General features: G+C 40.1%; 1 protein-coding gene across 1 annotated transcript; it reads right to left on the reverse strand.

Annotated features, from left to right (window-relative positions):
* Positions 1 to 598: 598 nt before the first annotated feature.
* On the reverse strand, positions 599 to 27,924 carry LOC306980182 (uncharacterized protein). Its single transcript, XM_079579446.1, has 16 exons — positions 27,591 to 27,924; positions 12,842 to 12,897; positions 11,849 to 11,961; positions 11,639 to 11,713; positions 8,292 to 8,435; positions 8,134 to 8,211; positions 7,905 to 8,056; positions 7,775 to 7,829; positions 6,691 to 6,765; positions 5,407 to 5,509; positions 4,845 to 5,312; positions 2,464 to 2,970; positions 2,061 to 2,159; positions 1,848 to 1,978; positions 1,569 to 1,620; positions 599 to 1,437 (listed from the first exon to the last, which is right to left on the reverse strand). Exons 1-16 carry the CDS (start codon positions 27,680 to 27,682, stop codon positions 1,292 to 1,294), a joined length of 2,346 nt encoding a protein of 781 aa, XP_079435572.1. The 5' UTR covers positions 27,683 to 27,924; the 3' UTR covers positions 599 to 1,291.
* Positions 27,925 to 27,968: the final 44 nt, after the last annotated feature.

Genomic DNA, 27,968 nt, shown 5'->3' on the forward strand with positions numbered 1-27,968 from the left:
CTTTTCCTTTCTTTGTTGCCGTGTTGTTGTCACTTTTTAGACTTTCTTTTCATTGCATTTTTGCCATTTATTATTCTGCTTTTGTCCCTTTTTTGTCCCTTTTTTATGTATCTTTTTTGTTGCGCTTTCATCCTCATTTTCATCTAATTTGTGTTGCAATTTTGACACTTTTGTGAAGAAGTCACTCTAATTTTGGCCAACTGGAGAAAATGTGCTTGGTTCAGGTGGGGGGTAGAAGGTTAATCTTTACACCACTTCATGTTTGGTATAGTTTAGTGACTGAGATCTCTACATCTTTCATTTTTGGCCTCATTTGCGCATATGGCCATCTCATTCAAACAGCCATGATTAGAGTAGGGGGGAAGTATCCCAAGTGTATGGAGTAAGTCAAATCAGTGTGATTCAATTTGTACACACAGTTACTGAAACCACCAGCATTCCTTGTTTTTGTTGTTTACATGCTTGCTTGCCTGCCTGGGTCTGGACTTTATCCTCTTCCCTATTGAAATGATCATGCTCTAAATGTAACCCCATTGTTGACAATAAATAACAGAATCTTAATCTGTACAGTAGACAAACTTTTAATGAAAGGTTTTTTGTTTTTTTTCCTTAGGTGCAGTACATTTGGAGCTTAGACAGACCATACATAAGCTTCTGTGACTCTATACATTCTTATATACAGTGCAGTCAGTGTAATTTGATAATACAGAGCTTTAGTGAATCAAATGTTTTAATGCAAGACAAATACAAGTCATAATGAAAGAGGATTATGAAAAACACTCCATACTTAATAAAAGATACAGATATACTGTATATAAAACAGCACTGTGCTTCTTTATGTGAGGCTGAGGGTAAATTAAAATAGCTGTCATAAACAAACAGAGTACTAAAAAGTGTCTCAGGGTAATAAGATGACAACCACTATGTGATTAGGCATACCAGTCAAGAGCAGTAATTTATGAATAAAAACACACACAACAAACTAGGAGTAGGAAGTAAAGCTTGTTATATGGGAGCATCAAAAAGTGGAATGATTGTTATGGAAAAAACAAGTTTGTGATCATTTGTCATGCATTTGTTCCTCCTCTCTCTATCATTTTGAGTGTATCGCAACAATAAGTTATTTTGGTCCAAAAGGAAAAGGTCTTATACAAAACAAATGAGGCTGGCTTCTTGCTAAGATAAGACCATATTTTGAAAGTTTCACACAACAGAAAGTAGTTCTGGAGAGCGGAGGAAGGTATACGAGCAATTTCCTGAGCGTCTATACGTACACGGGCGTGTCTCAAACTCATTGTGGCGATATGGTCTCCACATAATTGGCAGGGAACAAGCCTTGGCGGCCATCTTGGCTACAACCCCTCCACCAGCCTTTGTCCACAGCTTCCACGTCCATAATTATGTCACCCAGTTCAAAAGACAGCTCTGAGTCGTCCTCTACATGAGAGAGGAACACAAAATGACATGTTGAAGAGTCGCAAATCATACCTCATGGTAGGTAGAAGTACAAGAAGCACTTAAGGCACGCAAGGGCTTCACAATTATGCTCTGAAATTGCTGCTGCTTACCTGCTTGATAGTCATACAGCGCTCGGACACACATTTGTGGCTCCGTTAAAACCTATGGAGAAGACGCAAGAAATGGAAATGAAAATTGTATCCCAACACTCTTTAAGAAATACTGGACACTTTATTATCAGAAGTAGCATATGTCTTGGAGTTCAGCTTCCCCATGGCCCTGTGTACGAAACCGTTCCTCAGTCGACTGGAACTGACCCGTAGATTCAGCAGTCTCCTCCCTGAAGGCATAACTTTGAAGAGACTACATGGGAATAGTGGTAACCTTACCTCTTCTCCGTTCTCTGAAATCTTTATATATTTTTGGATGCAAATATCTTCCTCTTCATCATCCTCGACTGTGCAGTACACCGCAAGCTCTGGGCTGTCCAACTCAGGGTCAGATGGGCTCAAAGAGTGATCTGAAAGGGGGAAAAAATAGATTTTTCTCACGCAATACTGAACCTGTGTCTAATTGGAACAAAACAGGATGCAGTATCTAACCTGTTCCATTGTGCACCTTTGTGTTTCCATTTGTGATCAGGTTGATTGGCAGATCTGCTGTCACACAATTGATTTCCTGGCTCTTTTCTGATATGGGGTCTAGTAAAAGTCACATATTGTCACATCATGCAAAAGCATTACTCCTCAAAAGTTAATTGAAGACATTGACAAAGAGGCAGGGCAAGGACAGGATTAACGGGATTAGGGATGATTAAGAGCTTGAAATGGTTTATGTGAAGAGGAGGAATAGTAAATACTAAAATACAACAATAAAGTGGAGAGATAACTGGCCAAGAATAAAACTGTAGAATGACTCTTCGGTCTATATACTGAATTTAAACACGTGTACTAGTGTATTTATTAGGGTCCAGAGAAACTTGATTTCCATCACTGCTTCACATACCTGTGATCACCAGGACTTCTTCATGCTGTGTGAGCAGGTAAGGTTCAGTCGGACTCAGGTCATTTTGTTCCTCTGGTATTTCAGGGACAGATTCAACCTCCATTGTCTTTGCTTCTTCTATTTGTTCTGGTTTTTCCTCCACTTCTTCCTTCTTCTCCATGGCTTCCTGCTCTCCCTCCTCATCCTCCGACCTCTCCTTTGTTTGCTGCTGCTCTTCCACAGCTGAAGTCTCCTCTGGTTGAGGTTTATCCTTGTCATAATCTTCCTCCTCAACAGCCTCCTCTTGTTCGTGTTGTATTTGGGCCTCAATGTTTAATGTTTCTCCCTCCTCAGGTTCCGAAGGATCAGCCCGTGGTTCAGATTCTGTCCTGGGCTGAGAGTCTTCTTTCTCCTTGACATCCCCCTCTTCTTCTTCTTCTTCTTCTTCTTCTTGTTCTTCTTCTTCTTCATCCTCTTCTACAAGGACAGTTTGTACTTTGTAGCTGATTTCTGAGACCAGCTCAGCAGCTGCGAAAAGTAAGCAAATTGAGGCAGAAATTAATTAATGCAAAATAAAAATAAAAAATCCATGACACAATTAATAGTTTTGCAACAAATAGCATTTCTTTTATTTAACCAATATTATACGTGCACAAAATGTATGATTTATTGATTGTTGAGTTCATGCCATGGCCAATATAACACTATGAGAGTGGCATACCCATAAATTAATTTATATAATAATTATTAATTTATACTGCCTTTCATTATTTGCATATTTTAGGCAATCTTCTAAACTTGTGTCTACTTTATAATGTTATGATGTCACATGAATGGAAGTGGAAGTTCCATTGGAAATTCAGCACGTGTGTGTGGACAAGTGTGGAATTCTTTGCTTTCTTTATTTCAGCTGCCCTCTAGTGGCTGGAGTGAGAATTCTGGTGATTTCTTGAATTTGTGTTCTACAAGTCAGGGGCCGAATTGAATTATCACGCCAGTCAGAAGTGGTCCGCGGGCCGTCTGTTGGAGACCCCTGCACGAGACTATCGGCTGTACAATACAACATGTTTTAGTTAGTTAGGTGAGTTATTTTCATCATGTAATAGTAATTGGATATTGGGTCTAAAGACCAGGCCGATATTGGTGAAACCTACTGCCAACAAAACATCAATCACATTTTTCACAGTGTAGATCCCTCTGACTCTCTCCTGGAGATGCAAGGCAGGTAAATTCTTACGGCCCCCAACTCTGTCAAGAGTCCCCACTCTCTGGCCAGTTATACCTAGCCTGATAAACTACACCCACTTCTCGCTGCACCAATATATTGTTAGTTCAATTAACATTAACATTGGCCAAAACTAATCATGGATGAAGTAGTCGCGCTCTCCGCTTGAGTTTATATTCAGTCCATATTTTGTGAATAGGACTACAGCTGTTGTCACGTCCACTAATTGCTGATTGGTTTATTTCACTGACAATCTGTGTGTGTTAGGCCCGCCCGTTCAAACTGCTCCAATAGCTCCTTGACCAGACTAATTCCCTGCATGGAATGGACAGGGAATAGTATGGCAGAGCCAGGCAAAGTTATACCTTACAATGTATACTCATTTCATAGTTTTCTTGATGACTTTGGTGCTGCAGTCTCACCATCTTTCCACATAAGTTTGTGTGACACTATTTATACCCCTCCTGCAGGCATGCTTTAATGAGTCATGGTTCCCTAATATTAACTTCAACTCATATTCACACTCAGTTTATTGAGAAGTGCCTTGTAAGAGTAGTCAGGTGACAAGCTCCTGCCCCTCTCTCCCAGTACGTGCATGGATGGATGAGTATTTGCTGTTTTTAGATGGACATATCTGGTTTCCACTGAGAAGATTTCATGTGTTTTCGGACTTCTACTCTCACTCTTTACATCTGTAACTCTGTGGAGAGTTTTGCCATTTCACTGACTAAATCAATAGTGAGATACGTTGTGGTTTTGTGGAGTTTTATTAAGGTTTTGGGCCGTGGCCTTGAGTTGATGGAGCACACATTTTAAGACTGTGTTGTGAAACCAGTTGTAATTTACAAATGTTGCAACACGTTGAACGCAGCAAGATTAATGGAGTGAGTGGTATGAGGTGTTTGCTTGAAATTCGGCAATAATGACATACAGCTGTGTTTTGTTGCTTGTATTGTTCGTGTACAAGGACCTGCTGTTCTCACTCTGATCTTGAATAGTTGCTTCACACCTCATCTGAATCATTGGTTCTATTTGTGAAATGACACAGTATTGATAGCACTAAAGCACAGATTTATGATGGAATTAATAGTGGTAATGGTATTTTGTCTTTTACATATCTAGCAGCTTTAACTAAATATACTATAGGGCCCCCTGTAACTTTTCCCAGGGCACTCACCTGACATTGGTTGTTCAGGAAGCGAAGCCCTTGGTGCTGGTGGGGTTAAGCTTGGTTCAAAATTGAAAGTATTGTGCTCTGTAAAATTCGGTGGTGACCCCGGTGCACCCCCTTCTGAAGAACCTAGTAGTGTTGGTGAGGCAGGGGGTGCAGACGGTCCTGTGGGTGACTTCGCTCTACCCTTCATCTGGAGGTTTGTGGCTGGGATGCTGGGCAGGGCTGAAGTCGGTGGGGTGGGGCGCAGGGGGGACAGGGGAGGGGACAGGGGTGTTCTCTGGGGAGAGGTGGACGAGTGGAAGACCGGACTTGTGGGTGGAGATGCAGCCCGGTTGAATGGAGAGGGTGGAGCTCTGGAGAAGGGGGACACTAGTGGGGGGCTACGAGGGGAGGACGTGGCGCTCTCCTCGGCTTTGGCGAAGATGAAGGCTGTGTCCGTCAGGCTGCGCTGGTAACGCCTGAATGGTTTGCCTGATGAGAAAGATAGGCCATTAAGTCAGCAAAGAAAGAAACATGAATGCATTAAATGTTTTGTGTGTGCCTTTTCTCTTCAATACATTCATACCAGAGCGAGAGGGACTGGTTGGACTCTGTGATGAAGACGAGGATAGCTGTCTGAAGAACTCACGTGGGTTCATAGTGCGTTTGGAAACTAACGCTGCAGCCTCCTAAACCACACACATGCAGTATTTTATTATGGACATTATGCGCAGAGTACAATAAAATGCTGTAAAACAAGATCAAAGGAAAATGCCCGTAACCCTTTATAGGGCAAGTGACCATTTTTGGTCAATTCCACACTTTACATGTGGCCTTCCTGCTGCACATCAGTAAGGTAAAAGAAGCACATAGTCCTCACTCAGCCAATCAGAAGAGATCATCCTACATCACAGACCCACTACTGTGGCATTTGACCAATCAGCAGAGACCTGTCACACTCTAAACTTCCTGTTTTCTCTGAAGTCTGAAAAAGACCCAAGTCTGGCTAAACTCATGAAACTCACACATTTTATTGGTGAATAATTGTGCTAAGTGATGATATATGTGTTGGTTTTGGAGGACGTAGTAAAATAAGTGAAATTAGAGCATGAAAACGGCAGGCATCATATTTGATCGTACGCCCTGTTCAGTTAAACCTAAAGTGAATTAGTTTTGTCCATATTTTGACATGCCGTTGCACCTATTATTCATTCTAACGGTATTTTCTTCACAAAAGAACCAATAAACCCTAGGACTATGTTTTCATGTTGCCAAAGGTTATTTTTAGTAATATTTTTAGGCAAACAATATTGGAGGTGACTGACCCCTCCCACTGCACGTAAAGCACAATCACATTACAAAAGCTCTTGCCTATGACAGGTGTGATCATTCAAACATCAATAACACAAAGCCTCCTGAATATCAGCACCCCCCGAGACCTGAAAGTACTTTATGTATATTTTATATATAAACCTTTGTATTTTTTTTACCCCTTAAAGGGCAATGAACTACATATGGTAACGTCGCTCACATTGATTTTCTGCATGATGATGAATAATTTTGAAAAATGTTACAACAGAAATAAACTTGTGTTATGTTCCCCCATAACACTCTTAAGTTGAAATTATTTATTTCAAAGTATTTCAATGAGTAATGTATATTTTTGCACTTCTTTTTAACTTATGTATATTAGTTTATTTTGTGTGTAGTTTTTGGCACATATTTTGCACAGTTTTTGAGGACTGTAAAACAAGGCAGAGTCTGGTACTGTGTTTTCCAGTTTAGCCGCTCTGACACACAGCTAATTCCAAACCTGTCTGGCGGTCTCTCCCCCCCTTTGACTGCACAGGTCTGGGTGACACGGACTTACTGCAGCTTTCTCAATCGATTCACTTCTTTTGAGGCGCGCTCGCATCTCGTCCTCGTGCTCCCTCTGCTGCAGCTCCTGTCAGCGCAGAAACACAGAAACACATGTCACAGCCGCGCGCTAACCATAACCGCTCAAAAAGTCACAAAGAAACACGCACTTCTACACGCACTGGTCTTGATACATGGATTACACAGATGTCATTGGATATAACACTGTGTGAGGAATGTTGTCATCCCCTGTCGTTCTGTCGCAATGAGGCCACTCAAGTGGAGAGAGTGGAGTGAGGTTATCCCATGTTTGCAAAAATGTGTCTGAATGCACTCGTTTATACTATACAGCCGGTTGTCCATCAGATTCACTTTTCTTTTTTTTCATGAACTGAATTTGGAAGCTCCCTGGAAGCTATCTATCTATCTATCTATCTATCTATCTATCTATCTATCTATCTATCTATCTATCTATTAGGGCTGGGATGATCCACTTTTGTCTCGATCCGATACGTATCACGATACTCAGGGCCCGATGCGTATTGCGATACAGCAAGTAATTATGATACGTAATATGTTTACCTTAAAATGTGTAAAAATTTGTAAACCAAGTTCCATGCATTAACACAAAAAGTAACAAAGTGCTGTGTAACTTCCTGGAAAACAAAGGAGTGATAATAAAAAAAATGCCTCCTAACAAAAGTATTGAAAGAATAATAATAATTCATTTTATTTGATGGCGCCTTTCATGTCACCCAAGGACACCTTACAATTAAGAATACAAAAATACAAATATAAAATCACTAATAAAATCACAGTGCATGAGCAGATTTGTTTTGTTCTGGGCTTTAAAAGTAACTAAAGAGTCCAATTGACGGAGGGGCTGAGGTAAAGTGTTCCAAAGCTTTTGGGCAGAGTAGCTGAACGCTCTGGCTCCCATAGTGACCATTCGTATTACTATACATTTGATAAATTATCAATACTTGGTATTGCAGCACAAGTATTGCGATCCGATCCAATCCGATATTTTGTCCCAGCCCTATCTATCTAGTGTAGAAAAGCCTGCTGTATGCGTCAGTCCTGTTCATTTCACCTACCCATTTAAACTTTTCTTTTCTGCGTTGTTCTTCTTCTTCCTCCGCTGCTTTCCTTCTGTAAAAGACCGCAGGCACGTGCATTCTCAGATCGAGCTGCTAGAGGTCAGCATAAACACACTTTCACACTTACCTCTGCTCTTCAAACATTTTCAGCTTATCGTTCATTTTTCTGTCTCTCTCTTCTGCGTCTTGCTTTTCTTTCATTGCCCTCTCTCTGTCCATTCTCCGTCTCTCCTCTGCCGCCTTCTTTCTTTCCTCCTCTTTCCTCTCCTCTTCCTCACGCTGACAAACACAGAGACAACTTCATCATTCACAGAGGATGCTTGATGGAACTCTGTCAAAGAAAGAGAAAAAAGTACCTCTGCACGTGCCCAAAAGGAATCCCTGTTGAGACGACGCATCTCCATTGCTGCATTAGTTTTTCTGTAATTTGTGCCCTGTTTCAAAGAGAGTGAGTAATCAGAATGCAGTCATTGTCTCCCTCTAGTGGAAGCAAGCGGTGTTACATGAAGCCTACCACAATCTCCTCCCTGTCCATTGATCGTGAGCTCCTCCTCAGCCACTGTGTTGAAGAATTCGTGTGGGCATTGCTGAGCTCAGCCCGTATCCTCTCCTCTGTCACCTCCTCTGGCTTTTCTGCCTTTAGGAACACCTGTGCTTCCTGAAACAAACATGCACAAAGTCAAACGCACATGAGCATAAATCAGAAGCTACAGAACAGACATAAACCCGCATAAGTACATACAGCCCCCCTTCTGTGTTGGTTTTCATTTACTCTGTGTGTAAGAGTTATGCACGTTTACAGCCAAATAGTTGTGCAACAGCTCCGGTTCAAAACACTGAGAACAAAACCAGGCTTAGGCACAAGGGGAGGAAAATGGTGGTTTTGGGGTGGTTATGCAAAACAGTGAAATGCGACACATCAGAAAGAGGGGTAAGTTGGAGAAAGCATCCCTAGCATAAAAAAAAAGTAGGACTACAGAAAAAATTTGTTTCTACCAGTTTACATACAGTATTACATGCAAAAGATAAACAGCATTTGCTTAACTTCCAAACATATGTTCTCCAGTTTGGCTTTACCCAAATCTAAAAGCTTCTATTAAAAAGGCGACAAAAACGAGGATGAAAATGCAACAAAAGAGCGACCAAAACGTGCCTGAAAAGCAACAATAACACAATAAGAAAAGCGACAAAAACGAGGAAAAAATGCGACAAAAACACAACAGAAACACTTTAAAAGTGTGACAAAAAAGTGGCGACAGCGCGACAAAAAACTTACAATAAGTCTTGTAGGTCTTAGCTTTCAAATGACGTCACTCTGGCCAGTCGAGAAGCTTTTAGATTTGGGCAAAACTGGAGAAAATGTGCTCAGTTAAGGCGGGGGGGGTAAGATGTTAGACAGGATTTTAACACTTTCTTGCCTTAAGCATGCATTCCAGATTTTGTGTCATATTAGTTACGCCTTCTTTGTACCTGTTTTTACACTTGTATATTTGTCTTTGTGGGATTTGAGAATCTTTGCCATCAAGAAAAAGTCGGAGAAGCTGCAGAAGTGTCAAACTCGAGGAAACCACAGCCCCATGTGAGTGACAACACTGACAGTGACACTGAGCCAAGCACAAAGCACCCTATAATATGAAGTCAGCCCAGTGTATAATCCATATCAGCCTGTCTGTCACAGCCGAACACATGCACTCACAGGCCCTGTAACAATGTTCGGGACACACGTGAACTAAGAATGTGCATCAGAGGGAACCTTTTGTCCAACCAATTGGCCTTTACTAGAAAGCCTGAGATGTGACTTTCCCCTCGTCCATGTAACAGCAATGAGTGACTCAAGAGTGCTGTGTTATTTCAGGACTTGGCAGAAAGAAAAAAAAATCTTCACAATGTAGAAAAATGTCTGCAACCTATTCATATTTTGTTTTTCATAACTTATTTCAACAATGGAGCTCAGCAAGCTACACGCCCAAAATGTGCAGACTCGCCTTGACAAAACCACTCACAGCCAGCTGGGACTTGTAGCCAGTTAGAGGCGAAAACGTGAAATGGTTCAGATGTTGTGAATGGGATATAATGAGACAAAATACGCGTTACATGTTGTGCAACTGAGTTTAGGGAGTCGTTGCGCAATTTGTAGAAATGTGGTGATGTTTTGGTGCATTGCTTTGCAGCACTTTTGTAAACACCAGTGAGTTAAATGTGAAAATACAACATTGTTTAATTAGTTAATGCACTAATCCTACACAACTGCAGCTACTGGGAAAACTTCGGAATACGAGAGATCCACCTAAATAGCAACCACAGTCAAACATGTTTTCCTTATTTATTATCCTTATGAGGGCTAGGCTTAAGCCAATACAGCAGCTAAGGGCCTTTAGAGGGATATTCCCACGAGAATTAATTTGCCACAGGGATGAAAGACATTGTCGTTGGAATTGCATGTATTAGCAAAAAAAAAGCTGGTGACTTTCCAAGACTGCGATGCATTAAATAAGCAGAGGATACCACTTTCCCACATGTTCATTTACACATCAAACCCGGAGCATGTACTGATTATTCATCTAATTTAACCCTAATTTTGTCAGGCCCAGGAGAATACTCAAATAGCCAGCCCCGTACTCACACCCAAAACGCGTGACGGAGGAGTGAGGGGCTTCCAGACAGCTCCCAAAACTCCCAGACTCCATACTCACGCTTTCAAAAACAAGGACAAAAACACAACAAACATTCCAGAAATGCTTGGCCCGTTGACTGGGCGATGCCTTTATATGGAAACCAGTAAACTCAAGGGTCATTTAACTCTATCGGCGTTCACAAAGGACCATAGTGGGAGTTAGCCATGCACTTGCACCATAAGAAGTAAGAAGTGTGATAGAAAAGAAATGTATCTGTGTGTGGCGTCACTTATTATTGAAGGTCCAATATCAGGCTTCATTCAGGCTTTTCACCTTAGTTGTGATTTCTTTGTTAAAAGGCTGAGATTAAAATAATGCATGTGTCACTGTCTAGAAAGCACCCCTGACTGAAGTTGTTATAAAATGTAGTTGTACAAATCCCACTCCTACTGCAGCAAAATAAAAAGAAGTGGTACAGATTTAAAGCAATAATATCGATAAGAAAAAGCTAACCCGCTAATCTGCACAGGGAAAAGAATTTGACCCTGGACAGGACAGGAACAAATCTGGTGGTGTATTGACAAGTGGTTTTCAACTGGGTGTCATATACTGTCAATGGTGTCATGACAAGAATAAACCCAAAGCAAAATATGAATTTAAACTTATTAAAATGTATTTTTCCTCACATAGCTCTGTGGATAAAAGCACTTTAGGTCCCGACACACAAGTTTAAAATGGCTGGTCTCAATAAGGCGCATTGAGTTGCCTTGTGTACGAAATGCGCGGTATAAATAAAGTTGCCTTGCCTATAAGACTCAAAGGGACTTTATGGAGTCCTCTGTATGACATATGAGGTATATATACGGACCAAATATACAGGATCACAGAAATATGAATGAAAAAAACAAAACCACACCAGGTATGTTTTTCTGATGAGGATATAACACTGGAACTTTGAAGATCAACCTAAAATAAGCATCTTACGATGTTCTGGCAGACCATAAATAAAGCCCAAGTTCCCAAATTCTTGTGAGACAGAACAAACAGTAATGGGACAGGAAGTGGACTGAGCACAGGAAGCCCCCAAGACAATGCAAAGTAAACCAATGTGGGTAAATATAGAGTGCCCAGTGCAGGGGTGATGAAAGATACTACACTTTAAGACATCATGCCATTTATGAACAAGAACAGTTATATAAAATAAAGCATTTACGACTCAGTGATTTGCATGTGCCAGTTTGTATACCTTGAAGAAGTTTTTGATAGCTGGGATGTGGTTGGCACATTCTGTCCTTCTAAAGTCGTCGACATTTTGCCCCACCTGAAGACAAACACAGGAAGCAGACACTTGCATTCATGTCATACCTTTCTCAGGACGAGACAATAAACCAGAAGCAAAATGACAAAAAATATATATATAACTGTAAAACTAACTAGCATGCTTATAAACACTCACCCAGATAATCATGGCAGTCCTTGGGGTTCCACTGTCAGGACTCCTTATCCTGCAGAGCCCATACTGCGGCTTGGAGATGTGGAACTTTGATGCGAGCTCGGCCACACCGCCCGCTGTGTGGACGACAAGCGGAAAAAGATATAATGTTGCAATTTTATGGGCCACACATTTCTAATTAAGTACGAACATCATGCAGTATTGTTTCTATTGGTTTACCCATTGTCTCAGATAAAACTATTTTAGTGCAATTGGAAAATGTTGAACTTAAAGGCACTGTACCTAATTAAAATTTTCAAACAAAAAAATGCAACTAGTTTGATTTTAAATTGTTAATTGTGGATCAAAGTAATTCGCAAGTTTCCTAATTAATTCCTATTGTCCCGATGCTTTACAAGGATGAATTTATAAGCATGTTTCACTGTTTTTTCGGGAACAGAGTGACCCAGTAATGTTTACAAATTTAACTTCCACCCTGCTAATCGTCTTTAGCATTGGTACTACCACTGAATTTACAATGGCACATAAAACGCTGCTGGATATGGACTTTTTTTTTTTTAATAATGCTGATACATATACCAGACTTACAGACTCACAAGACAATACATTGACATGAGACAGTACAGAAAAGGAAATGGAATGTGTATAAAGGCAACATAAAGAAAAATAAAAAGTGTAGTGTGTGTATGTGTGGTTATGCGTTTCCTTTTGTTCTAAACATGTTGACATAATTTACAAGTGTAAGGTTCAATGTGAAAAAAAATGTGAGGACAAACTCGAAACATGTTTGCTGGATCTGGACGTTTAATCGACAAACTCCAACCTCGTCATCTGTAGAGTACAGCAACAAATATCCCAACTATTTTGAAAATGCAAATGAACTCTTCAAGTATTCCGAGTGTGATATCACCGCTCATTCAATATGCATCAAAGCACATAGTTTGGACCCACACTTTGACATTTGCATTCCATATCACACATGACGGTGCACCTTACCTCCTGAGTCAGCCAGTTTGAGCTTGTTGCTGATTCCATCGTAGACGAACAGTGCCCTGTAGACACACAAAAGGTCACCCCCTCAGAAACATGCAATAAAAGTGAATCACTGAGACACTATAATATTCTAAAAATGCCATCGAAATTTATGAACAAAATGGAAAGCTGTTCACAAGAGTTATGACACATCCAGAACAATCGCTGACATCTGGTTGCACAAGATTGCCAGTGCCGTTCCCTGGGGGGACGCAGACATGGTCAGAAATGGTGGAGCACATATTTTGACAAGAGCAAAGCCTTCTGGAGTGCTTTACGTCTCCGAATGTCAATAACGTGCTTCTGTTTGTGTGCATTTCCCAGTGGGACCCAGTACGCCTTCCATGTATTGCAGGAGATTAAGCTCTAATCGCGCTGCTTTTCTCCGTCAACACTGATGGATAAAAGTAAGATATTTGCTATTCACCACTGCAGGATCTGTGCAGGTAAAGGCCTGTCCCACCACACCCACTTGTCACATAGACCTTCGCTGCATAGCACAGCGCCGTTTTTTATGGAGATAGGTTTACTCCAATTAGATTTACTGGAGTAAGATGAGGCGATGTTGACTTCTTGATACTTTCTGGTTACTAAGGAAGGGGGGGAAATGCACGCCAAAAGTTATTCAATCATTTTCTTAAAGGCTGAATTTATGCCTGTTTTCTTTTTTTATTGACTTATTGACTTTATTGACTAATTTGACCTCTTAACCCCCGCCTTAACCAAGCACATTTTCTCCTGTTCAGCTTTACCCACATCTTAAAGTTTCTTACAGTCAATAGGCCAGTGCCTCATTTGAAAGCTAAGACCTGCAGAACTGATCTAAACAGATCTTTGTCCTCGCACTGTTCCTCTGTTGTTGACACTTTTTTGTGGCTTTTTAGCTGTGTTTCAATCTTTGTTTTCATTCTCCTTTTCGTCTGATTTTCGTCTCGGTTTCATCTCATTTTTGTCTGATTTTTATCTCATTATCATCTCATTATTGTTGCTATTTTGACACTTCTTTCAAGAAGTTTTTATTTGGTTTAAGCCAAACTGGAGAAAATGTGAATGCTCAAAATCCCTCTTTGCTTGTAGTCGAGGAAAGAGAACTTCTAATCTGCCCTGATATTAAGCTTAAGAAAATAGAGAGCTCATGTCAAAACAACGTGAGCTTTTCTTATTCATAAAAATTCATTTAAAAAAATGACATCACTTAAAAATAGGGAGAAATACAATTGTGACTTCAAAAACTTTTGCTTGTGAATAAAAAATGTACCAAACAGAATGAAAAAATTAACTACATAGTGAAATGAATTCTTGGTTGTGTTATCTTCAAAATAGCAAATAATATCTTTTAATGTAAAACTCTTTTGACAATTCTTGAAAATATGTTACTCAATTCAGCCCAAAATGTTTGAACAATGTTACAAAAGAAAAACAAGTGCTCAAGAGTCTCTTCTTGTGTTTGACAGAAAGTACAGAATTTATCAACATCTGCATACCTTGAGACCACCAAGTTGACAGGGTAGATTTTGTGAATGATCTTAAAATGAACTTCCTTAATTTTGTTGGTTATACAGTATTGTCTGTCTGTCTGTCTGTCTGTCTGTCTGTCTGTCTGTCTGTCTGTCTGTCTGTCTGTCTGTCTGTCTGTCTGTCTGTCTGTCTGTCTGTCTGTCTGTCTGTCTGTCTGTCTGTCTGTCTGTCTGTGGTAACTGCGTGTGACTAAGCGAGGCCCGTGGAGTGATGAATGGGCCGCCCCGACTGTGATGGAGCTGAGTACTTGTTCCCTGATGGACTCCACGGGGTGTGTCAGAAACATCTGTGGGCCGCAAGCTGCTATTACTAGAGGTCAGAGGTCAGGCTGGGGGTCTTTGTATGTGCATGTTTGTCATGGAGACACACAGAGAGGTAGAAGGATATGTTTACAATGTCAGTTCATTGAGCGAAACATTAAATAATTTGTGGTTGTAATTAAGCACTTTTGTACTTACTAATACTTCTGTGAGAGTACTCTGGGCTTATTTGGTTTTGAACAAGCTCGTATGAATCACTGTATTATTTTCTTTCATTGTCATTTACCAGTCAAAGGCGATAAGAGAAAACCATGTTGTGCGCTCAAAGAACACTGGCCCCAAAGATACCAGCCTCTTTTTACAAGCTGATTGTTGCGTTAATCCTAGCAAACATTCTTGAAGTCGTCCAAGTGTTATTTGAGCTGATTTTATGGCACGGCCTCCTCTCCATCGTTAACCCTGTCAGCGTCCAACTTAAGGCACAAATCTACGCTGATCCCAAGTCACTACGGCATTCCTTGAGGTCAGTATTCACGAGCCGCCAGGGTCAAGGTTCAAATGTCTCCAGCTCAGAGCGAGGGTCAGGGAGAGGAGACAAGGTTTTTTTTTCTTTCTTTTTTTTAATATATAAGCCTGTATATTACCTATTTCAATATGGGTGGACCGCGTAACATTTCACCCAATAAATACAATTAAATCATGTTATTAAGTGTTTATTTTATTACCAGTGTTGGGCAAGTTACTTTGAAATTGTAGTATATTCTATATTAGTGATTGCAGCTTTAAAAATGTAGCATGTTTGTATTACATATTCCTGTTTCAAAAATGTAGCCGCGTTACACTACTTTGAGTTACTTTTGAGTTACTTTTGGCAAAATATGAACTGAAAATAATAATAATGCCACCGAGCAAAGGTGCAGTCAGAGATTTCCTTTTCCTTCATTATCCCCATTCTCTCGTATTTTGTTTTGGCGATATTAAAGAGACTAGATGCAAGTTGGTCAATTTATGCTCACTACTGCCACTTCAGGTCTTACGCATTACTTCAGCCTCTATATCAAGCTCATGCATTACGGCACTTCGACCCAAAGCAACAACTTAACAGCTTATTCTACACATTAGGACATGGCTGGAACATGTAGGGGGATGAAAATACTTAGTTTTAAGATTTTTTAACTCCGTATAGTCCCTTTAACTATACGCAACTGAAGATCTTACACACCATGTGTCCAATTTCATTTGGTGCTGCATTTTATTTGGGGGCACTTGTAACTCGAGTTATTTGAATTGTAATGACTAATATATTCACATATTTTGTTTCAGTGATGTGTTATATTCCTTAGTTACTGAAAAAAGTAATATATTTTCTTAACTTGTTGCTTTTGTAATACGTTATACCCCCAACACAGTTTCTTACAAATATTTTTATTGTAGAAAAATGGCCAAATGAAGCAGCTCTCCTCACCTAAGACTTGTAACTTTACTGGGAGCAGGGATGTCTCCTGCTCGTCTCAGTGGAGATGTCATTTAAAGGCCGATTTATATATAAATGTGTGATTTAAATAGGTTAGGTCCCCCATCCTAATCCATTCTACTCACTGCAAAAATAGCGTTTTCTGTGCCAAAACAAAAAAATATATACACTACTGTTCAAAAGTTTGGTGTCACTTAAGATGTCCTTATTTATTATTTTAATGAGGATAACATGAAATGGATCATAAATACAGTCTAGACATTGTTATGAATAACTATTCTAGCTGGAAACGGGTGATTATTAATGAAACACCTACATACAGAGGCGCATTTCTAGCAACCATGATTCCAGAGTTCTAATGGTACATTGTGTTGACTAATTGTGATAAAGGATCATTTAGGATTGGAAAACCCTCTTGCATTTATGCTAGCACATCTGTTGTGCTGATTAGAGAATCTGTAGAACTGGCCTGGCCTGATCAAGTTCTGATCTCTGTTATTTGGCTGGTTATTTGGAGACCGGGCTTGTATGAGCCAAAGTAACCTGACCTTACTTTGTTTCAACGACACGATATGGGCCTTGAATATCATGTTCCCACCTAACAATATGCAATATAACTGAACATGCAACACGTCACAAGCATTTTTTAAGGAAATAAATAATGTCTAAAATGCTTTTGATTTTGTTACCACGTGTTACAAATTTTCAGTAGAGGACTGCTGTTAAAGCAAGACAGTATCTGCTCGTATTCACAGAAACCTGACACCACAGAAACCAGAAACTTGTTGCGATTGCACTTCACTGATTTGCCATTATATTGGATCACAAAATTCACCAATTATATTTTGTCAAAAGAAACAAACAGACAAGTTCACACATGGCACTCTGCATGATGAAAACAGACTCTTACAATGGTTCGCCTTCAAACCTTGCCAGTTCTGATCGTCTTCAATCTGGAAAAGGGAGTGACAGTGGAGACAAGGAGGCATTTAAAAATCAGCCTTTGAAAAGAGGTGGGAATAACATATCACATCACAGTAATAACAATGACATCACACTGAAATACTGCTTGTTCTCTCAGAAACGTACAATGGAGCTCAAGTCGGTGCAAGTCAACCATTTGTCGTTAATACAAATACATAAACCTGGAAAAGTACACATACTACATCCAAACATGAGGTCATTAATGATACCTAACATGGAGAAAGATTTAACATAAATAAAAGTTCATAATCCAAAGTAATGAATATCATTGTACAACTCACCTGATAAGTAATACGTTTATTTTATAGCTTAGAGCAGTTTTTAATAACTTGTTTGCCTTAACAAATCCGTTCCGTAGTCCCTATTTTATTAAAGTAGTAAATGCTCATTGGGCCATAGACGTTTTTCAGCCAATAAAGTGTAGGCCTATGTATTTCAAAGAAAATTGTGCCAAGTACTATATAAATGACAAAGGTTTATTTCAAACGACCCGACCAAATGCGACCCGAATATCATTCAAAATATTTTTGGATGACTCGTAACCACGGGTGACCGTAGGCTCCGCACATCACTGCTGCCTACGGATCGGAGGCGCAATACACATTAATGAAATCACAGAGCTCACAAAGCTAACAGGCTAACGGGCAAAGCTAACTGTGGGCTAGCACCACTTAAACAGTATTATTTACAGCCAAGTTTGAGTCAAAAAAATTATCTCCATTGTTTTATTGGATGTACAATATCCCTCTTTCCCTTTGTCTTTTCTGTCAGCGTAGTATTTACTCTCACAGACAATTAATGAGTAAAAAACTGCAACATGCTACGACACCTGCAGTGGCGCTTATGGCCTCTAGGGGCATGAGTTACTTAGTACTGCATTAATCTTAGGTTCTGTTCCAGGTTTAACCATTCATCTCAGAATTGATAGGTCGCAATCCAAGCCTAAGAGCACATTGTGATTGTGTCTACGGGGAAGACTTTTGGCCCCCTCTGCTCACAGTTATGAGGGCATCCAGCCTAAATATCTGCCAAATCACTATCTGACTCCTGTGACCACCCCTGATGATAAAGGGATCTGCCAAATAACAACAACAATGACACTGGCACCACATAAAACCATCTGCAACTAAATGTAGTGATTCACAGTGAATTGAATGTCTTTGAAAATACTTGTGATGATCAGAATGCAAATATTGGAGCAGCCAAAGCAATGTTTTTTTTTTTTAACTTCTCTCCCTGTATAGCAATTCCTGTCGAAAACATTTAAGCAACAAGCAAAGCCCTGTCCTCTCCCCATTTCTCCCTCCTGCCTGATGTTTACCGGACCCATAGTTGGTTTATTCATTCCACTTGTGCCAGTGGGGGGGATGTGAGAGATTTGTGGTTACGTGTGCAACCACAGTATGATAAACTGAGCACAGGGCAAAGAATATGAGACAACGGGCCGAGTTCTCAACACGACCCAGGGCTGAGATTAAGGCCTCCATCAGAAGACATTACTCACCCCCGTCCTGCTGCTGTCCCACATGTGCATTCCCCCACTGACCCCAACGATTCTTCATGTTTCATATTTTTGGCCTCCCCCCTGGCCTATTACTTACTCCAGGCTGAGAGGTGACCCGGGCCCCTGTGTTATTTTTAACCTATTCTCCCCCACTCTGATGTCTGAATTTAGGAATACAGCATTTTGAGAGATATCACAGTGTCTCATTTTAGAACGTACAAAGACAATGATTGGATGAATAGAAAATAAAAAAAACAATATAACTGTGAGGCACTTAGTCACAGTTCCACCCTGCTTTTTCGGCTATTATGTATTGTCATTCATCCAAGAGTATTAAGTATGAACTCACAAATAGGCCTCTAGACAAAAACAGAGCACTTGAGCTCACTTTAATGTTTAACAGAAGATTAACTGCAGCGTTTGAACAGCAGAATATTGCATCTAAACAATAGAAGTGTCCCCGGTCCACCCAGCTTTCTGGACAGACTTATCTGCAGAGCATTTGTCAGGGTGGAGGACGCTGCCGTCTCAGGAGACTATTACAGACCACTGAAGTTATTTAGTCTGGATGCAGCGATAAATAGTCAAGGAAAATGACAGAGTTGATAAAGAGCAGAGATTATATGAGAGAACAGTGGCTTTATGCAGAAAAGCAACACAACGCAGGGGCATTTAGAGTGTGGGGGGGGGGGGGGGGGGGGCAGGTCGGTGAGAAGAGAGGAATGTTGCAAGGAGGTGGGGAGAGGGAAAAGTTTCTGTTTTTGCCAGATATTTAGTGAGAGAAGTTTAGAATATTACCATCTAAACAAACAAGTCATTAACAGTGTGCCAAGGATGAAGGAGTGCAGGCATGCTCACGGAAAATGCGTGAGTGTGTGTGTGTGTGTGTGTGTGTGTGTGTGTGTGTGTGTGTACGTGCGTATGTGTGTGCGCGTGTGTGCGTGTGTGTGTGTGTGTAGTCGTAATACCCCATGAAAACTCTAACAACCGAACATAAGAACATGAGACTGTGAACAGAGGACAATAAAGCGTGAGCATAGCTTTGCAGAAGGCACCAGTGCGTTGCAGGGATAACGGTTCGCCTAGTGTTACACAAGTTAATCCACACTCCACAGCAGCCAGTCATTGTGTAAGCAGAGCCACACACGTACCAATTATTCAGAGACCACATTTTCCTCAGTGAAACTCAATCCGCAGGCACTAACTAAAACTTCTAAAGACTTTATGTAATGTCTTAAATGCACTTTAAAAAAAGGAAAAAAAAACTTATATTAAAGGGACTATACGGAGTTTAAAAATGTTAAAATTATCTAATTTCCTCCCCCTAAATGTTCCAACAATGTCCTAATGTGTAGAATGAGCCCAGACCTGTTCACCACAACTGCCTCTAAAAACCTGCACTGTCACTCAAAAACGTGTTACTTCGGGTCCGAATTGCCGTCATGCACGAGCTTAATATAGAAGGTGCAGTTACACGAATGACCTGAGGTGGCAGTAGTGAGAATAAAATGGCGAACTTGCATCTAGCCTCTTTAATGCCAAACAAGGGTTAGCTGATTTTATACATTAAGAATGAATGGACACTGTTTGCAAAGGATGTTGCACTTCTACATCACTGAAGACAGCAGTTTTCTCACTACGACCACTCAAATTAAAAACATCTCAAATGTAAATAATTATTGGCAAAGCAAAATGGAATATAAGGTCATGAGAACAAAGATTAAAATATTGCCTGAGAACTGACACATCACCAACTTAAAGGGACTATACAGAGTTTAAACATGTTTCAGCCATGTCTTAATGCAGTGGTTCCCAACCTTTTTTTGTCTGCCAATGATCTTCAGTGTTATTACAAAGTGACCAACGAAACTGAGATTATACAGTATTTAGCAGTGTGTTGTGTTCAATATTAAGCTAAAATACTCTCAAAATCAAACCTTTTGCTGAAAAAATTATTAAATCTAACTTTCCTTTTCTTTTCTTTTTTCTTTCCAAAGCAAAAAAAAACACATTTTGGTTGTTTTCAACATGCAGAAATAGTATGGTGCAGTGAATTTTTTTTATTTATTTTTTTACTTTCCACACACCAAGTATCACCTTGGTATCAGGTCCACCAAGTCTGAAAAGAATCACAAATACTCTTAAATTTGACAAAATTATGCCTAAACCGAAGGGTAAACATGTCTAAACCATAGAAACACTGAACTGAAACATCGTAAAAATTTAAGTAATCTCTAGTAAAAAGATAACTCTCAGTGCCACCTATGGCACACATTTTGAGAACCATTGGCAGAGAATAGTCCTCTTGTACTCATGCAGTGTCATACGTACAGCCTGCCAGAGCATATTTCTAGAAAGTCAAAGAGACATTGGTCAATGTGATGCTTTTCTATGGCTTTTCTAGTGCTTTTCACTACAATGGCGGAGACACAGATAAAGGAATAATGGTTGTGGTGGGGGTCGAAAAACAAGTGAACAGTAGAGAAAATCTTTAAAGCTGTGTTCCATTGGGATATCTCAGGCATTTCCTGTGCATGCTGTCTCACACTACAGTACATACAGAAACACCCTCACATCCCTCAACATTCGAACATTGAACTATCATCTATAAGTTAATGCACAGCTTAGGCAATGCTCCACTGGATCTTTCTGGACACTGCAAACCACAATAAAGAGCATAGACTTTGTTGATATACAGTTTAGACACATATCAGTTGGCTTCTTTCTCTTTGCTCAAGGAATTAAGGAATGGATTCATATCACTGAAACAGTGGGATGGATGGATCCTGGCCATTCTTCTTTTTCCTTAAGGGGAAAATTACAGTCCCAATTCAATTTAATGTATGCAGTTTGTTTTCCAAATAGCTGCTCCATGTCATAAAACGATGTGATTGGGAAAGTAACACACAAATGCATCACAAACAGGCACTCCTGCTGCCAGCAAATCCAGTCTAAAATGTCCCTTAAAGTGATTTCATTCCTAGTTTCTTTTCCAAACCTCTCCACTCAGTCCAAAACTTTCCCACCAGTGTCGCCAGGACAACACAGCCCACCGTGTCTACCCACAAGCCCCGTCCCATCCTCACAAAATGAACAAACAAGAGCAGAGGAAACATGGAATAGAGACCTTACATCAAGCTGTACTTTATGGTGCAGAAGTTGAGGGTTTGTGCTTAGACAATAGTGGCCCTTTGTAACCCCTCCGTAACTATGGTGACCGGGGTTAACAGCGAGAGGTAACCTGCAAACACAGCTGACACCTCTCACTGTCAGAGATCAATCCATTAGTCAGTCAAACTTTACATATAAAGCGCGTTAAAGGCTAAACTAAAAAGGTGGATCTTGAGCTCGTTCTTCAAAACATGAACAATCTCTGTGGCTAGGCCTGTCACGATAACAAATTTGAAGTTTGATATATTGAGGCAGGAAAGTATCGCGATGAACGATATTATTGACTCCGACGATACTGTCAACTCTCAGGCGTAAAAATGACAGTAAACATTTGTTCTAAAAGTGCATCATCATCTCCTAAAATACTACACGAGCTGCAAGAAACATGAAATATAATGTAACTTAATCTGCTTCAGTTAGAAATCTAAGTTTTACAAAGAAAACATAGTGGGGAAATGTTAATAACTGTACAGACGATAAATATCGAGCCCAAAAATATATCGTTTTTCTATAAGTCGATATAGTAATTATCGTGACAATCCTATCTGTGGCCCTGAGCACCTCCGGCTGGCTGTTCCAGAGGTGAGGGCCATAGTGAGTGTATGTCCCGACGTTGGGAATGACTAGTAAACGCCAGCTGGAGGAGCGCTGGGACCAGCAGTTTCATAGGGTAAAAGCAGTTCTGAAGGCGCAAATATTTTTAAAAATAAATGAACAAATTAAATTAAATGGGACTAAATCCAAGTTGGTCAGATTTATACTCACTACTGCCACCTCAGGTCTTAAGCGTAACTGCAGGTTATATATTGAGCTTGTGCATGACGGCACTTAACAATTTTTTGAGTGACAGTGCAGGATTTTAGAGGCAGTTGTGGTGACTAGGTCTGAGCTCAATGGACACATTAGGACATTGCTGGAACATGTATGGGGATGAAAATGTTAACATTTTTAAACTCCGTATAGTCCCTATAAATGATAATGTACAAGAAAAACTTCTATACCCATGCACACGTGTCTGTAGAGGTAGGTACTGTGCCTGCAGGTAGGGGTATGTATTTGCGCTTGTATGTGCTGTATATGCCTACAACATGGATCAAAAGTTTGGAAACACTTTCTATGTAACAGCTTTGTGTGATTCTCTTGGAAAACATTAAACTATGAATGAGCACATGGGATTATGTGGGAGACAAAAAAGGGTGAAATAACTTCAAAATTGCCACCATTTATTCTTGGCATTTACAGTGAGCTTCATAAGGAAGGAAGAAAGAAGAAGTTTATTTATATAGCACCTTTCACAGACATACGAAAGAAAGCGCTTTAAATGAGACAATTATACATTCACTCCACTCTCTGTTTAGTTTCCCCTGGGGGAGAGTGACAGAAACGCTGTTGCGACTGCACAGTGCACACATCTGCGCCAACCACCATGCATTCACGCACACACATCATTCATCCTGGCCTATTGTACATGTTTTAAGTGGTAGGGGAAACCAGAGTGCCCCTATGCAGACACAGGGTGAACATGCAAACTCAATAAAGGTCAAATAAAAATAAATAATATGTGAAGTGAAAACCATTTCTGGTTATTAGATCGTGAAGCCCATTGAAAATGTGTTTAACGCAGTAATCAAATCAAAAGTTTTTTTTGAAGAATTCATGTCAACTTTGTGAAACGTGTTTCCAAACTTTCGACCAATGTATGGGTATAGATGTGTAAGTAGATAAAGCTCAATCTGACCAATGTAAAGATCAATTGGCTTTTAATTTCATTATAATTTATCTTTATATCTTTATGTACTTTTGTTTGTTTGATGGCTTGTTTCTTTAGATCACAATAATATTGTGGCAAAAAAAATGCAATGCTGAATGTTGAACTTATAAACAGAATGTGTGTTTTGTTTGTTTTTTTTGGAAGAGAGAGATGCAGCTATAGACCATGGCAAAAGTCTTTCAAGTGGGTTTGCGTTGTTGGAGCTCATATCTGTGCACAGAATGTATCATGAGTTCAGACATGCTCATCAAATCTGTGCTCATGAAACACACATATATGTGCTTTTCTTGTGAACATAAATGCATGCATTTTTGTTTTGGTATTACATCTTTGACAATGATAATCATGTTTTACCCAGGTTAAATTCAGGCTTTACCATTTTGAGATTTTACGAGAAGAGATTAAAAAAAGTGCTTTATTCCCTCACTAAGACCAATAGTTGTGGCCAATCGAGAGGTGATCACTGCAAGCAACTGGTCATTGAGGGTCTTGTGAATAGTAATATTTGAATATTATGCTACATATTAAATCAATTGTTCCTGCAAGCAAATGTTGACCATCTGTAAAGAAATGTTTTGACATTTCTGATCCCAGGTCAGCCTTAAGACACAATAGAATAAAGATCAGGATGAGTTAAATAATAAAGCCTATTTTGACTTATAAATATAATATTGCTATAGCCAATTTTTGTGTTGTTGCAGTCCAGGTTTTCTCAGATCATGCTGCTCTGTTTATTCTATCCCTTCAAAGCTGGCTTGGAGGACATATTCCTCTGAAGAATGTGCCCGGATGGCCCTCATTTGTTGTGCTGAGCAGATTTGTGTTAATTCTTTAATAATGAGGCAGCTGTGTGGGAGTTGACAGGGAAGCTCAGCACACACTGTCTCCCTTTAGCTTCTACTCCTACAGCCCAAAGCAAGCAGTTTCTCCACAGAAACAACACTGCTGGAACATGAAATCCACAGAGTTTGTTTGCAAATGTGAAATTGGACATGGCTTAAACACACCCTCAATCTGGCAAGTCAGAATAGCAAAATCCTGAATGTGCTCATAACTGACAATCGAAAAAACCTTCGAAATAACACCCAGACTTGTACTTTTCTGAAAAATGCCACTTGAGTTTACAATAATGCAAAGTTAGCCGAAACAGATACAGTATTGTATTGTAATCTGCTATTGTGGGCACAGAGATGAGAGATTTGCACTGGAAACTATTTGAGTGTGTGGCTGGAGGTCGGCCATTGTCTCTGAACAGAAGGGAATCAAATGCAATTTTCAGGTCTTTGTTTCGTTTTCGCGCTTTCAAATAGAAATACTTGTGTTTGTGATCAACAAACAGCAGTATGTTTGCATGACTCACCTCGAACACCGGAGCTCAAGCACAATCAAATACGCCGCAATCAATTTAGTACTTGAAAGGCCTTAAGTACACACCAAAATACAGTCTTTCTCAGTCATGCCTCATCTTGCCAGCTGACCTACTATTAACTTTGCGATTCAGCCTAAATCTAAATCCAAACAGTATTTAGCTCGGCAGTAAGCACTGGGTTTGTGCGGCCTATGGTTTTCCTAAACAAAGCCAGGTATAATAGCTATTACTGTATCTATCATTGTTGTCATATTCCTAAATGCCACCCACACTCAGGCTTTTAAACAGAGCTTAAACACATAGATTAAATGTTGCCATTTTAAATAACCGTGTCAGACATACTGAAGTTCAAGCAGAAGCCAATCATGTTTAAATAAATCAATGAACAAAGCAGAACTTGTGATAATGCAGAAGTAGGTGGTTCCTCAAAACGAAACTATTTTTTATTATTATCATTTCAGCATCTCTCAGGGGTAAAAGAAACACTCTTGTTTAAAGATACAGCTCTTCTTAAAACCTGCAGCCAGTGGGTTTTAGGCCAGTAACATAAATATAAATGGATTTTGTATATTTGCTCTATGACTTGTATCCTCTTGTATGCCAGGCCTAAACACACAGGCGCATCAGTGTATCTGTAACCGAAGTCTTCTGAGCTGTCGCTTAATCATGCATGAGCCTGCTCTGAGTCTGACAAGTAGAAGCAACTCAGCCACCCCAGGCCTTAGATAAAATAAAACTTCATATTTATGATCAACTCCAATCTAGTTTATGGAATGTCTTTTCAATAATCAGAACCATATTTATACAACATAAGAAAATAAATGCTTTCGTTGTTTCCACTCAGATTATTGTTCACACTATTTTAACCTGGCAGAGATCAGATTTGACCAGTCTTTGCTTGCAAATCTTTCACCATTATATTTCTTACAATAACTGGTAGACAATACTAATCTCATGAAAGTCCGTCTCGGTGCATTAATGTTCATCACCAAAGTTCTTTGTTTATTTCATAAGTAAGTAAGTGTTTTATTTGTCAATGCACAACTAACAAAGTTATGTTCAGGTGTTAGTCCTGAGCCGCTGCGACTGAGCACACGTTTATATTAAAATTTTAGACAATATTTTTTTGTGGGAAGTACGTTTATTGTCACAATCTTGTCTTTTCAGACATCCAGTTCCGTGGGTGTATTCTCACAAAGAACAACCACCTAAACACTCATTATGTTGTTTATATATTTCCACATAATCACTAGTTCCTTGTAACAAAGTGATAGTCCTTCCCGCTGGATGAGAAAATACTTACCCTAAATTTCCCACTACCTCCATTCCTCTGACCTAAACAAGACCATAGAAAGCATACAACTTTAATGATCCATGTAAAACTGTTTAAACCAGGCCTAACTGCATTGGAGGCCTGTGTAAATTTACTTAAACCCAAAATAAAGACAGAGAAAAAAAGACTATGTAAATGAACAGCGAAAGAAACGCAGTTGTGAGGCATTTAAAATGTCTCCGGTCATCCTGATGCTGGGCATAAAACCCAGAGAGAAGGAAGCACCGAGACTCCTCTCTTCTACAAAGTCTTCCCACAAAAGGTCTGTTTCCCATTCAGTCCACAAGGTCATTAGATAATACAGCGAGGGACCTGAAGGCCAAGCAGTGGGGGTGGGACCCATTGAACCAAACATGCAACCAAACATGCACCCCCATCGTGATCCATGCAAACTGGGATTCAACTGCGACGTATAGTCGTACTCAAACTCACATGCAAACTTCCTCACTGCACTGAGAAGTTAACATCTGTCTTGCTCAGCTGTTTGACAGAATCATGACATCATAACACTCCCCCTTCCCTTTCCACCTCCAAACAAGCTCAAAAGTAGGCCACTTCTTTTCCCCATTTTCCCTGCCACTAAAAGAAATTCATGTTTTTGAGTTTAGCTCCTAGATTGCTTTGACATTGCACACAAAAACTCTGGTTGTTTGATAGAATGATAAACGAATTCACATTTTTCGTGAGATTTGGGTAAACTCTAAAGTTTGTAAGTTGAGAAAAGAAAGACAAGAGCAAGATGTGGCAATGCATAAGTTATGAACACATGTGTTCTTTGGCAAGATTCTCTCAACTGTGAGTCATGAACCTGGGAAAGTCTTGTTACTGAGTTGGTCGAAAGGACAGCTTCCTTCATGGATAAAGAATAATGAATTGGGGGGGATTTTAAGTCAGCACAACATCCTAATTTACATGATGGCCCTTCTGAGTGGGTGCCATGTATTCGCAGTAGTATCTAATTAAAGAGATTCCCCCTGAAAGGCAACCCTGTCAATGATCAGCACACCAGCAGAAACTCGATCCCCTGAAAGGACAATAGCCAAATGCAGAGCAGAGAGCTGCTGGCCAGGTGCTGCGCAAAGAGACGCACCAGACGCTAGACGTGCGTAAAAAAGACCATCAGCGTAGTCTTACATTTAAGTTCTAATAGTAGCCGTGATATGAGCAGTGTTTCCTTTGAGCTCTCCAGATTAATCCATAGAGGTGAAACCACAGAAACATATACCAAAACAAACGTCAAAGAAGTTTCTTTATCATCAGCATCAGGGGGAGCAGTGTGCTTTCGAGGATGCTAACGTGTTTCTTTATGCAGGATTTAGCGTGTTTTACCAGTCAGTGGATGAGCGTGGGTTGAAAATGTCTTCCTTTGCAGTGAGCAGCGACAGGCTGTAGGTATCAAGGTTGACCGTTTGCGTGCTCATCGTGCCAGAAGTTTCCAGAGCACCCTCTCAAGTCCTCTCTTCATTCACCACTCCCGACAACTTTTCGGGCTTTGGCGTAACAGTGTAACAAGCAGCAAGGACCCAACACCGAAGGTCAGCGCGACAGGAGGGGTACGCAGTGTCATGTAGCGAATCAGCTTAAGTTCCGAGTGAAGTGGGGAGATCTTTGCAGACGCTGCGCACTCCCAGTGTGCAGGGGAGGACTGCCAAATGCGCGCAGCTCTTTGTGCACTGGGGTAGAATAAGTTTTCAACAAAAGCCCCAC

This window comes from Gobius niger (assembly GCF_951799975.1).
Source record: "Gobius niger genome assembly, chromosome: 1".
NCBI classification, from domain to species: Eukaryota; Metazoa; Chordata; class Actinopteri; order Gobiiformes; family Gobiidae; genus Gobius; species Gobius niger.

Excerpts from the sequence above, each read along its gene's own strand:
- LOC306980182 (XM_079579446.1), bottom strand. The coding sequence starts at position 27,682 with ATGAGCACGCAAACGGTCAACCTTGATACCTACAGCCTGTCGCTGCTC. Across the intron at positions 2,971-4,844 it reads TCCTGAACAACCAATGTCAG|CTGCTGAGCTGGTCTCAGAA; the intron begins GTGAGTGCCCTG and ends TACTTTTCGCAG. Across the intron at positions 2,160-2,463 it reads AGAAGTCCTGGTGATCACAG|ACCCCATATCAGAAAAGAGC; the intron begins GTATGTGAAGCA and ends GACTTTTACTAG.